The sequence below is a fragment of the Furipterus horrens genome, unplaced genomic scaffold (genome assembly GCF_987537825.1).
Source record: "Furipterus horrens unplaced genomic scaffold, mFurHor1.1.pri manual_scaffold_1, whole genome shotgun sequence".
NCBI classification, from domain to species: Eukaryota; Metazoa; Chordata; class Mammalia; order Chiroptera; family Furipteridae; genus Furipterus; species Furipterus horrens.
The window spans coordinates 1012960-1026325 of record NW_028327171.1 but is presented as its reverse complement, the minus strand read 5'-3'; the positions used below and the strand labels follow the sequence as shown (position 1 = coordinate 1026325).

The 13366-nt window shown below is 55.3% G+C and overlaps 1 protein-coding gene across 1 annotated transcript; it reads left to right on the top strand.

The window, feature by feature from the left end:
- Window positions 1-3905: 3905 nt before the first annotated feature.
- KRTAP7-1 (keratin associated protein 7-1) lies at window positions 3906-4291 on the top strand. The gene has a single exon (XM_090288679.1). It carries the CDS (start codon window positions 4013-4015, stop codon window positions 4274-4276), a length of 264 nt encoding a protein of 87 aa, XP_090144805.1. The 5' UTR covers window positions 3906-4012; the 3' UTR covers window positions 4277-4291.
- The last annotated feature ends 9075 nt before the right edge of the window (window positions 4292-13366 follow it).

The following is a 13366-nucleotide window of genomic DNA, read 5'->3' as shown; positions in this document are numbered from 1 at the left end:
TCACGGGGCCAGCCTGGGGCTGTCCCCTGCAGGAGGTGCTTGCATTCCGGTCTGTCATGGACGAGGGCTCAACGGCTCTCGATCGGAGGTCCAGCCTCGTCAGAGCAACACCGGATAGTCCGTCTCTTCCATGACTTCACTGTCCTTGTGTGCAGGATGAACACAGAGTTGGGGTGATGTCACCTCCAACCCCCGCTGTTTCAGGGAACGCAAGCTTTGTCACCCTCTGCCTCTGAGAACACGTCCATCTGAGACCCCACCCGCACCGCAGGGGGACGTGCGGTGACAGCGTCGCATACACTGTGGATCGTTCGGAGTGCCGAGCTTTCGGTCATTTGTGGCGGCAGCAACACGTGGCCTTTCCTCACTGGCATGTTCTTCAAAAACCTCACAGCGTGATCTGGGGCACGTTGTAAACTGCAGCCCTTTACGCTGTTGGGGATGTCAAAGGCTGTAATAGTTGCTAAGAACACAGCTTTGGGGCGACCTGGGACGGACGTGGGGTTTGGTGACATCACGCCTTTGACTTCAGCTTCCGGTCCCAGTTTCTTCATTAAAATGATCATAGTGCTCACATCATAGGATCGTTACAAAAATTAAATGAGCATTTGTTAAGTGCTTGGAAAAACGCACAGTGCACCTTGCTACACATGTTAGTACCATGTATAAAGAGCACGTGTGCAGTGTTCAGAACAGTACGTGGCACCGGCAAGCCCTGCATGAGTATTTATGATTAATCATACTTAAAGTAAAAACAAGTATTGAATAACAATCAAGTACTTGTCTGATAACTTTCTCTTGGAAAGGCTGAAAGGAGGTTAGAAAATAGACACAAAAAAGCTTATCTCTGTCTATGCATTTGAAATTGCTGTTCGCTTACAGCTGTCCCAGCTTCCCCGTCGCTCTGCTCTCCCCCGCCCTCCTCCTGCTCCCACAGTGAGTCCCCACCCTGCTGTGCACGTCCCTGGGTCACACTAGTTCCTTGACTGACCCTCCCCCTCCTCTCCCCACTCCCCTCTGGTCGTTGTCCGTCTGCTCCTTGTTTCCAGGCCTCTGGCTCTGTTTTGCTTGCTTGTTTGTTTTGTTCATTAGGTTCCTGTATCAGGTGAGATCATATGGTATTGGTCTTTCATGGCCTGGCTTATTTCACCAAGCATAAGACATCCCACGCAGAAATATTTTCACCGATATATCTCCCAGGGCAAGGGAGATAAAGGAAAGAATAAACCAATGGGACTACAACAAACTAAAGAGTTTCTGCTCAGCAAAAGAAAACATCAGCAAGATGAAAAGGGAACCAACCATATGGGAAACATGCTTGCCAATGATACCCCAGACAAGGGAATGACCTCCAAAAAAATAGCAAACTTACATATGCATTTTTAAGTGAACCATTTCTTGTCTCGTTTGGGGTAGCAGAGTCACAGCCCAGGGCAGCTGGGATTTACGTCCGGGAAGATGCCCCGCCACCTAGCCCTCACTTCCCCTGCTCCTCAGGAGTGTCCCGGAAGAAGGAAGCAGAACCCAGGGGTGGACTGTGTCCGTCACCAGGGGAAGAGGAGCCGGGCCACCCGTGACTGATGCCAAACACGCCTGTCAGTGGGCAGCGGAAAGGGGCCGGGGGCGCAGGGCTGGCTCACAGGCAAGCAAACACAAACTCCTGGAGATTTCATGAAAGAATGGCCCCAAAATATCAGCCTTATTTATTCTGGAGAATCGCCTGAGATGAGATACTAATTAAAAATATAGGTGATCAGAATTGCATGGGGTTGTTGGAGTGGAGGGAGCTCTGGGAGTCTGAATTTCAATCAGGTTCTTTTTGCTCTTTCAGTTTCTTCAGGGTGGTCGGCTTGCCATGGAGGACCCGTGGTGCAGCCCAGACCAGCTGAACACCACTGCCTCCTGGTGGCCGCTGATCCAAATTACAGGTTCAGACGCCACTCCGCAGTGGCGTTGGCAGGGAAGTTTCCCCAGGAATCACCCACGTCACACTTAATGGGGACACTCCCCTCTCCCCCTCCTACTCACAGACATCTTCTGGGCTTTCTGGGTCAGCTCACGTAGTGTTTGTATAATCTGAGCCCTTGAGGACAAGTCTGTCATCATTTTAATTGATTCCTTTCTGAATATTAAAACCTTTCCTTTCAATGTTATCCAACTATTGGGTTGGCCAAAAAGTTTGTTTAGGTTTTTTTCATACGAGGGCTCTAGTAGCACTTAGTTGTCTTGAACGTCACCTGAAGCAGTTTGGGTAGGTTGTATTGTGACAGCTGTCATATCAGCGTGCATTAAAAAAATCAAAATTGGTGAATTTTTATGTAGCCATTTTAATATTGATGATAGGAAAAATAAGCACCATTTTTGGTATATTATGTTTTATTATTTCAACAAAGGTAAAAATGCAACTGAAGTGCAAAAAGAGATCTGTGCCGTGTACAGCGAAGGTGCTGTGACTGGTCATACATGTCAGAAGTGGTTTGCGACGTCTGTGCTGGAGACTTCCTGCTGGATGGCGCTCCCTGGTCAGGTGGACCGGCTGAAGTGGAGAGCAATCAAATCAAGACATTAATCGAGGACAGTCAACGTCCTACCACGCGGGACACAGCCGACATGCTCAAAATATCCAAGTTAATGAAGTTATTGGTGAAAGTGAAAAATATGTGTTTTATTCTATGGAAAAAACCGTATGGACTTTCGGCCAACCCAATACAGGCAGTCCATTTGTAGAACAAAGGAAACCATATCCAGGTTCATAAAATGATCTGTTGGAAGCTCTTGGGCACAGGTTCTGAGGGAGACAGGATCTCAGTGAGGAGAGGCATCTAACCGGAGTGGTCGGCTTTGCCTGTAGGGCGCGGGCGCGGCCCGTTAAGGGGGCCGTAAGCAAAAGGGCTGGTGTTCAGGAAGGTTCCTTGTTCTGTGTCCAGAGAACCCAGGTGCTGATTCACCGAAGGTTGTTTTCTGAGCATCTGGATTGGAACGGCCTTTGCTTTGCTGAGCTCGGGCTCTTTCTGTTTTACCTGCGTCACGGGAAACACCAGTCAGGGCGAAGTGTGCACAGAGGTGAGGGCTGCCTTTTTACAGGTCACTGGCGTTTCACCGTGAATCACGGCACCCAGGCCGTGCTGCGAGGAGTCAGTAAGAAGCAAGCCGGGCATGACGCGGCTTTGAAATGGGGCATCATTCCACCGGGTCACAGGGTGGCATCTGTCAGCAAGACAGCGTGTCAAAGTTCACGGGGAGGTATAGTCCAAAATTGTACGTTCCCTGGGAAAAATTACCTGTTAACAAGGAGGATGCTCATAAACGAAGCGCATGAAAATTACCAGTTGGTTATCACAGCCGTCTTCCTGCTCGGTGTTCTTGCTGTCTCTGCAGAAAAGACCTCTGGTGGGTTTGTAGAGCCACGTTTAACAAATTGAAACAAGAATAGGACTGAGGCGGAACTTACGTAACACGAAGTGAACCATTTCAAAGTGCGTCATCGGTGGTGCTCAGTATGGGACACACTGTCCTGCGGCCGCCACCCTGGTGGGGCAGCTCCTTTCCCCGAGGGAGCCGCGCGCCCACATGCCTGGTGCGGGCAGAGGGTGCCCGGAAGCCATAGACGGGTTTGCGTGGGTGCCCGAGTGCCTTTAGGCGCGCCATGTCAGCACGGCGGAGTTTACAGCCGGGACTCCCAGAGTCCCCTGTGACGCCCTCGGAAAGGCAGTTAAGCCGAGGGAGGGGTGTCAGTCGCACGCCAAGCGCTGCGCCGCCTTTGAAGAGGTGCCACGTTCCTTTGCACACAAAGGAGCCAACAAAGACGTGGGCGAGTCTGGGCTCCTTTATACGCGTTTTATTGGCAAACACAGGGGCTGTTTATGCAAATGGCCAGGAGGCTGCCGTCTAGACAAGCGCGCCGGGCCCCGCAGCCCGCGGTATAAAAGCCCCGGGCCGGAGGGGCCCTCCACTCCCGCTCGGCCGCCTTGCTCTGCACACCCTCTCCAGGCCCTCCTGCCTCGCCGCCGCCATGACGCGCTTCTTCTGCTGCGGGAGCTACTTCCCGGGCTACCCCTGCTACGGAACCAACTTCCACAGGACGTACCGGGCCACCCCCCTGAACTGCGTCGTGCCCCTGGGCTCCCCGCTGCACTGCGGCTACGGAGGCACCGGCTACGGCTCCCTGGGCTACAGTTTTGGGGGCAGCAATGCCAGCAACCTGTGCTGGGGCTACGGGGGCAGTCCCTGCCGGCCCTGGGGCTCGGGCTCCGGCTTCGGCTACAGCACCTACTGAAGGCCTGGGGGCTCCGGGGGCCGGGTGCGCAGGGCGGCCTGAAGAGCAGCGCTGTCCCCCTGCCCCCAGGGGCGCTCGGGAGAGACCTCCCCCGCCTTCCCGCTGCCTTCCCACGGAGGCCTGGCTGCGGGGCTGGTGCTCACCTGCAGCTGAAGAAAGCAAGACGCCGTCCCCCACAGACCTGAGCCGTGGCGGGAAGTTGGCAATCGGCCCCTTTCTGCTGCTCTGCTCGTGTGTCGTTAACGTCCTCGCCAACCTCTGTGCCCCACAGGGGGTTCTGCCGCCAGTCCCTGAATAAACCTCATCTGTTCAGCACGCACATCCGTGTTCTGGTTGTTTCTTTCACTGCACTTCATGCTCCTGAACTCATCAGCCTGTGATGGTCAGTGCTGACCAAGCCTTGTTCTGACCTCAGGCTGTGCATTCAGCCAAGGGGATGCCTCACATCTGTCCGTTCATTTTTGAGATTTCAGTTTTAATATATTTTATTAAAGTGTCCTAAATTTAACCTAAATATACATAATTATTAGTGTTTCTCCATGCTGATTATAAATAGGAACCTTTTTCCAGTTGTCGAACACTAAGAAAGTCCCTCTCCTCTCATTAGTGACAGTCCCCTTGGGTCCTTCTCCCTGTTTGTGGCACTCGGCTCCAGAGGCATGTGACCCCGCAGACTCTTGGAAGACTTTCAGCTAAATGGCCTCAGTTACGAAGCTCTGTTTTCAGAGGTTCCCGGCCAACAAAGAGAAGACAGCAGCTAAAATCACAGAGAACTTCCCCTTCTTTGATCGATGGGTTTGGTTTCTCGCTGCCGTCCCCTCTGGGTAGACGCACAGCTGAGTTAAAAACGGGTCCTGAGCTCTTCGGAACGATGGGCGCCGTCAGAAGCCCTTGGACTGATGTGTCGTCTGCGCTGAGAAACAGTTCTTGCCTTGCTCACTGCAACAGCTCTGCTTTACCGAAGCAAAATGCTTTATGGCCGAATTAAAGCGAATCGGTCCAACACTGACCGCGCCCTGCCTGTGTCAGAGAGGACACCCAGTAATCTGCACGACTTGAGTGCTTCCCTCTCCGCTTTATGGGCGCAAAACATCGTACAGGCTAATGGAAAGTTCGTTCATGTGTGTAAGGAGTTTTATTGGGCCCTGGCCCCCGCGTCAAGAATTTGGGGCCTGTAAAAACCTACAACGGAGGGAACTTTCCAGAACACTCGGGAGAGGTGGCGGAGCGGCGGCTTCCCCAGCTGCGCGCCTGCCTCCGGCCTTGGCCGGCTCACTGGCTGCCCAAGAGGCTGGAAGAAACCGCTCGCCGTGACGTCTGGGGCTCAAACCCGAGGCCACCCCGGGGAATGAAACAGGCTCCCAGGAAGCCGGCCTGGCCGCACGGCCCCGAGAGGGGGCCAGCCGAAGGGGGGGCGCTTACGCAGGTTTCTCACGCTCGCGAGCGCTCCCCGATGCAGAGCGAAGGGAAGGACAGATAAAGGAGGGGAGGCGATCGCAGGGGTGGGGCAGGTGGCGCTTCGGCCGCCGCAGGACACGATATGGTTTCTGCAGGAGGAGGAAGGCCGCAGGGGGAGAGGAGGGTGCCAGCGCAGTGCCGCGGCCCTCGGGACCCCCGGAGGCTGCTGTGGTGGCGCACCCGAAAACCAGCTCTGCAGGAGCGACCTGGGACCGTGGGGGAGCGGGGGGCGGGAGAGGAGCAGGGGTGCTGTCCCCACCGCCCCGGTGCTGGGATGCAAACGCCAACCCACCCGACAGGGCCTGGGGCGTTCAGCACGTCCGGTCTGCGTGCGTGGTGTGCCGGGGCCGCACGGGACACGCGGTCCTACAGGCGGGGGGGCAAGAGCCTCCGTGCAGGGAGGATAGTTTGAGAGAAGAAGATTCTAGCAGTTCACACGGACGCAGGCGTGGCAGGTGGGCAGGAGGCAGCACTCGTGGTGAAGGAGGCCGAGAACCGGGACCGGGACAGGCGATGCTGTCGCTGTTTTAGATTAGGGGACCGTCCTGGTTTCCCTCGGCCAGGAGGCCCTGGCGTGGTGCCGACACAGCTGGGCGAGGCACCGCGTGGCTCCTCTGGGCGAGTGCGCCGCGGTCACCAGCCCCCCTCCGGGTCCGACGGTCAGACACGGAGCCCTCCAGTGTGCGCTGACCGAGGGCAGCCAGCGTGGTGTCGGCCCTGTGACAGGGGTCGCCTCATCATCGAATTTAAGGTAAAGTTTCTGAGAATGGCCTTCTCCCCCCGATAAACTCCGCTGGCTGGAAACACTCCCAGCAAACGTCCCCTGAGTCGTTCCCCGGTCCGTACATTCCCGGCGTGAACAGTGTTGGAAGCGCGCGTGGGAGGGAAGCTTGGGCGTGTGCGTGGGCTCAGGGTTCCGTACGGGACGGAGACGGCTGGACGCGGGAGGCAGGCAGCTGACGGCAGCGCCCACGGACCGAGGTGTGACGCGTGGGCAGCACGACCTGTTCGCGGGGAGATTCCGGGGCTTGGGGCACTGAGCGGGGGTCTGGGGCCTCTGCCGACAGGAGAGGCCGGGAGCTGTCGTGCCTGCGGACAGCGAGCATCCCCTCCTGTTCCGAAGCCACCGTGCTTTTGTTGTCCTTCAGGCGACCTTTTTATTTTGACCGGATCCAGCGGTTCTCAGCCCTCCCAAGGCCGCTGCCCTTTGATACAGCCCCTCATGCTGTGGGGACCCCCAACCACAACTAAAGCATAGTGATGAATCACAAAAACAGTATGTAATTATGTATGTGTTTTCCGATGGTCTTAGGCGACCTCTGTGAAAGGGTCGTTCAACCCCCAAAGGGGTCGCGACCCACAGGGTGAGAACCACTGACTTAATCTCAAAGCTGCATAAAAGTTGCTGTATTTGTGCGAAGAAGTCCCGCCTGCCTGGTTTACTGTGCTTACACTTTGCCCCATTGACTCTGTTTTTATTATTATATGCAGTACTATTTATAGTTTCTATATTATACGCAGTACTATTTATTTATATAGTAATATCACACACACACACGTAGCACTTACACATCGTCACGTCCACTTCAGAGTAAATGGCAGGCGTTGCGCCCACTTACCCCAAGAACAAGCACAGTCTAATTATAGAAATTGGAGGAGTTGATACTGACGGGCTGCGACCCCCCTCCTGCAGGCGCACACTCAAGCTCAGGCGCTTGTCCGGCGCTGTCCCCCGCAGCTCGGTGACCCTGGGCCAGGACCTCGGTCAGCACCGACCGGCGAGCCTGCGGCGTGGTGCCGTGTGAGCTCCTAGGCAGCCCCGCAGGGTCGGCGTCCCACAGTCAGCCTCGGCGATGAGGGGCTCGCTCTGATAATTAACCAAGAAGCCCCGCAAACGCGGTTCAGCCCCCAAAGCGCCAAGAAAGCAAGTCATTGAAACGTGTCCCAAGTTGGCCTGAGGCCTGGTCGGCGGGCCCCGGCCAGGGCCACTCCGGGGTGAATTCCGCGCACCGGCACGCGCTCTTGGCTTCAGACTGGCGTCGCTTGATCTCGGCTTTACTGACACTAGTAGGGGTGTGTGTTTGTGGGGGGGGGGGGTGACGGGGTTGTCACGTGTCTTTTAGGATGTTCGGCAGCAACCCTGGCCTATCTCTACCCATTAGATGCCAAAGAGCACCCCCAGTCCCGACAAACAAAAACGTGCCAAACGTCCCCTGGGGAGCAGAGCCACCCGTGACGACATCACACCAACTCTGGTTGCTGAGCCTGACTGAGCAGGTGTCCGTGGTCCCCCCCCCCAGTGTGTCACCTCCACCCCACCCCGAGCTGCGTGTTTTGCTGAAGATGACACCTCTCCAGACAGCTCACCACGGGACACTGCACAGTTCCCAAGGGGCGTCCAAAGCAGCAGCTTCCCTGCAAGCCCTGGGCTGCTCGTGAAGAATGCAGGGTCCCTGTCCCCTGTCCCCACCTGACGGCGGCCTGTGAAGCTCAGAAAAGGGACACCGTTCAGACAAGCGTCCCGGGCGGTTCCAGCACAGACCAAACGCTAGAAGCTAAGGCAGAGATTTCAGCACTCCTGCTCTGAGCCTCCACCGCTGCGTTTTGCTTTTTGCAGGGGTGGCAGCCGGGAGTTCGTTCCTGTCCGTAGCAGGGGCGCGGGGCACGGTCGCCACACGCCTAACCGACCCGCTTCCGGGGACAGAGGCGGAGAGGCGGCCGCAGCCCCGCAGAGACTGACGAGCGGCTCGCGCACGGTGAAGGCGGTGAATCCCAGGAGGTCACCTGCTTTATGCTACAGTCAACGGCCTTGGGGTCCGGAAAGGGGCTTCGCTTCAGTTCCCGCAGGGAGTGAGTGGCCACGCCGGGGTTAGAATGTCCGCCGGTACTTCTGACACCCACACTGTGCTCGGCGGGAGCCAACCCGGGCCCCGTTCTGCTCTCCTGGACGCAGGCGTGGCTGTGAGGCCGCCACCAGTCACGCACGCAAAGGGGGACAGAACGCAGGGACGGGGAGGGGGTGGCTCGGTCACCTGAGGCGGACGTTAGCGGATGGGGAGGCAGAATGGGGCCGAAAGGCCTCCCGAGGGGAGCCACTGACTGGCGTCGGGGGGCGGGTCGGCGTGGGGGAGGAGGAGCGGCGAGAGAACCCCGGGAGGAACGCGCAGCGGGCGCCGGGCTTGAGCGAGGAGAAGCGTGACTCGTGTGAAGAACCGAGGGACAGTCAGCGAAGCTCTGGGGGCTTTCAGGTCAGTTTAAAGATTAAAAATATTTTCACCCTGTCAGCAATGGGAAGCTATTGAAATATTTTATTTATTTTTAGAGAGAGGGCAAGGGAGGGAGAAAGAGAGGGAGAGAAGCATCAATATGCGAGAGACACATCCGTCACTTGCTTTTTGCACGCCCCCAACTGGGGGACCAGGCCTGTGCCCTGACCGGGAATCGAGCCGGTGACCTTTCGGTTTGCAGTCCAGCTCTCAACCCACAGAGCAACACCAGCCAGGGCTGTTGAGATGTGGTTAACGCGTCTGTGTTTATGTTTCTGTCTCTCTTCACGTGTGTTTTATAACCAGCCCTGCATTTTGTGAGCACTCGGGCTGCGGGGAGCAGATTGTCAGGAGGGAGATGGCCCTGCGTTGATTTGGAGGCCACTGTGGCAGCGCAGGGACACACCTCAGTAGCCTGATCAGGTAGAGCGGCTGCGTAAGGAGCCCCGAAGCTGCTCATCGACCCCTGCAGCCTGGGACGGTGCTGCTGATGTGGAGAAAGGGACCTGGCAGCCGTGGTTAAAACAACGAGTTTGCCTCGGGCTCGTTAGGCAGGCCAGGCCCGAGGTCGTCCTGAGAAGGTCGCAGGGGGCTGCTGTGACAGGGCGAGAGGTTGGGGTGACGCTGGGCCGTGGACACCGGACAGAGAAGGCGGGCCCCCCTGGAAGCCGACAAAGGCCTGGACACGGGCACTCCCCCGGAGCCTGCAGCAGGAGCCCGCCCGCCCGCCCGCAGCCTGGCCCGGACTTCTGGCCCCTGGCGCTGCCGGGGAACGAACCTGACCGGGTCAGTGTGCCTGGTCCCCAGGTGTGTGCCGACCTGCAGCGTCAGGCCCCCGGAAGCAGAGGCTGATGGACGCGCATGGACTCACGGGTTTCAGCAGCTGAGCCTGGCGGCACCTTCCGACGGCGGGATTGGCACCAGCACTGCGGAGGGCGACCCCGGGTGTCGGTTCCTATATCAGATGGTGCCGTCTCGGGGCTGGGTGGGAACCTTAACTTCACGTCGGAAAGCAGGTGCAGCGCCTGACTATCAGGCCCTAGACAACACTACTTATTATGTACGCCAGGTACTAACTGTACTCAGAGGGAGTCATAGTCGAGGGTCCCGGCGTCTGACTCTCAGACGGAAGTAACCACAGGCGACGGGTAGGAAGACCTTAAAAGCAAGGGTCTAAGCTGGCGGCTTCCCGGGATGACGGCACATTCTGGAAGCATGAAGGCTTGCTTTCTACACTTTCCATAGCAATGATTCGATTTCATCCCCACCGGCTGGTTCACTACCCGTAGCTGTCCCGCGTGCCCCACGGGGCTCAGCGCCGGCGGCCCTCGGCCGGACACGTGCGCCCGGGTCACTGGGCTCCGACACAGAAGCCCAATAAACGTCTTTGAACGTGGCTGTGTAAAAAGATGACTGGAAGGTCATTTTTGCTTTATAGGGTTACCACTGGTATGTAGTCTAAGAACTCATTTAAAACATTCCCTGTAATTTCTGTCGTTTTTCATGAATGATCATGTTTTGAAGCTGAAGACTTTGTTCACCAAGCTGAGCATACAAAACGCTTTTATTGTGTGCATTGGAATTGGCTGTCTTTCCAATTCTCTACATAATACCCTTCCTGCTCCTTCATAGAAAATCAAAGGGCAGCTGTTTTTCCTGTCTTTTTATGTCAGAACTGGTCTGAAACCAGACACGTACAAAAGGAGAAATCAAACTATTTATTAAATAACACCATAAGATTGTTATCCAGAGACTTAATAACGTGGGCCTCACTTAAAAGCAACCAGCAATGATCAGCCCAATACTATCAGCTCATACGTCTCAGTATAATATTTTCCTTTTCCTTAACCTTCATGTCACATGACCCTATATTTTGGAGAAACTTGCAAGAGTAGCACAGTTACACTGCAGTTGGTGTAGCAGCTGCTGTTGCCCTGCCGGGGCCCCCCATCCCTCTCCTCTGTGTCTTGGAGGCTGTGGAGGGGCCCCCAACATTTTGGGGGTCTGGGGAGAAAGCCGTGCTGGAGATGCATTTAATCTGGGCACAGGCGGGCGGGTGGGTGAGGTTTGCCATCACCCTGTGTCTCCTTTAGCTGTTTCCAGCCATCCTGGTGTGGGGATGGCTTCTGGGGATGTCCCAGCCCCATCTCCAGGTCACCTGAGTTTGTGATGTGAGGGTGCGGGACCGGGTCCTACCCCCACGTGAATCTGCGTGTGGCGTTCAGCCGGGACGCGTGGTGCGAGGGACACAGGCTGACTTGTAGGAGCCAAAGCTGGTCTGCGGAAAAAGTAGCGCCGGACCGTGCCAGACAAGGACGAAAGGAAACACGCCTTCAGAATTCTGTAATGGCTGTGATCTTTGTTAGTGTTTCAATTTGTGTGTGAGTTCGCATAACATTTTACAAATGTTTACTATTTAATTTTATATTTCAATGTTGTATTCCTTTTTATACCGGGGGTCCCCTCGCTGTAAACCTGGGGCTCTGCAGAGCCTGGCTGCTCCTGGGATGACCCTGTGTCAGGCTAACGCATTCTGAGGCCCAGGGGAGGACTAAGCTAGCTACTAGCTTTGTTTTTGAATGACTTGTTGATAAATAATAGTTTTCCCTTAAATATTCTTGTGTTAGGATTTTCTGCAGAATTTCCAGACAAAACTTAAACGCTGTAAATGGGGTTTAAGGTTTTAAAAGGCATCGTATGTTAATTTTTATTCGCCGTTACTGCTCGGATACAGAGCTGAGAACTTTTCCCATGTCTGTGATGGGCAGGCAGGTGGGCGGGTGGGAGAGAAGCTCCTTTAAACCGAGCCTTGTAACTGAGCTTTGGCACCAGTTCTAACCCTTGTCCCTTACCTGCGTTGCACGGTGCTAGTCTTTAATTTTTTCTTTTCTCCAAACATTACTCGTTTTTCTCCTTAGGAGACAGAGTAATGGGATGGCAATAGAAGTATCACGCCAGTCATGGGAGGCTTTCTAAGGAAGGCTCTGCTGCTGAATTTTTGGGTGATTTAGGAGTGAAGCCAGTTTACAAAGCCTGCCGTTCACTCCCGAGCTGTGAAGTGTTTGAGTCTTAAATGCTGAGTCATCCTGGGGGCCCCTCAGCTTGTTCCTGAAGGAGACGTGGGCACTCTCTGCTGTAATTAACCAGGTGGTGGTTAGGATGCTGGCAGAGATTTGTATTTTTCCAGGCATCTCACCTTGTCCTTGGACTCACCCTGTGGTCTCTGTGTTCCCAGAAATGCACGTCTTAGCTGCTGTCACAGGGAGGAAAGTCACCTCAGGGACCTAAAATAAAAACTGGGGATTCGTATGTAAAACGCCGCCGGTCTATGCCCTCCCCTGAGGGACCCCTGCCGTTCTAGTTTTATGCCACGTGCCCTCTTTTGCTGTATTTCCTGTAAGTTTTTTTGCCAAGTGCCGTTCTCCAGGGAACCGCAATGCAGGGATCTGGGAATCGTTTAGGTCTTGCATGATCCAAAGTAGCTTCGGTCACTCGTATTTGAGAACTAAATTTCTGTTGAGAGAGGAATGACTCCCACCCCCTATTCTGGGGTTCATGGTCATTCTAGCTGTAAAATAATGTTGGTTTCATATTGTTATCTGGCCCTTCACAAGATCAGCAGATTTGACAGGCAATCTGGTTTTATTAGTCTAATAGAAAAAAATACACATTTTAGGGTAAATTTTCCCATTCATTTTTCTGTTTTGTTCCCTGTGTTATTATTTTCAACATTTACTTTTAAAAGTGTATCTGACCAACAGATCAGTTATTGGATAATTCAATTCTAGGATCACTTTACAAACTCCTTTTTTGTGTGATGTTAGAGATAATGCAGGCGAGACCTATAATTAGGGCAAACTGCTTAACCCGTTTTCTGAACAGGACGACATTACGCGAGGAAAAGATGAAAGGAGTCTCTCCCACGAGCTGCACTGCGTTTATTGGCCTGGCACGCCGCCAACAACAGAGTTCTTGGATCAGGTAACCCCACCCCCCCCAGGTGTTGGGGGTTCCACCTGCGCGATTACCCGGCGCGTGTTTGCGGGGCTCCAGCCGCGCGCGTGGGGGAGGCTCAGGGAGCCGCGGCCAGAGGAGCCCCCGCGCGCCCGCCTGCCTCCCCGTCCTGCGCGCTCAAGTCCCCGCAGCGCTCCTCTGGGGAGGGGACGGTCTGCGGGCAGGAGCCCTGCCCAGGGAGCTTCCTTCAGCCGCTGTAAAGACGTCTCAGGCAAGAGTCCAGCAGGTTAACGAGCTTTGACGCGAGTCGGGGTCCGGAAGGAAACGCGCCCTGGCCGGGTATATAAGGGCGGCGGGCGGCCGGACCGGCACACCAGCGGCCTCCTCCTGCTCCCACCCGCTCTCCGGCACC

Bases quoted from the DNA above. Each gene is read 5' to 3' on its own strand.
- KRTAP7-1 (XM_090288679.1), top strand. From the start codon at position 4,013: ATGACGCGCTTCTTCTGCTGCGGGAGCTACTTCCCGGGCTACCCCTGC.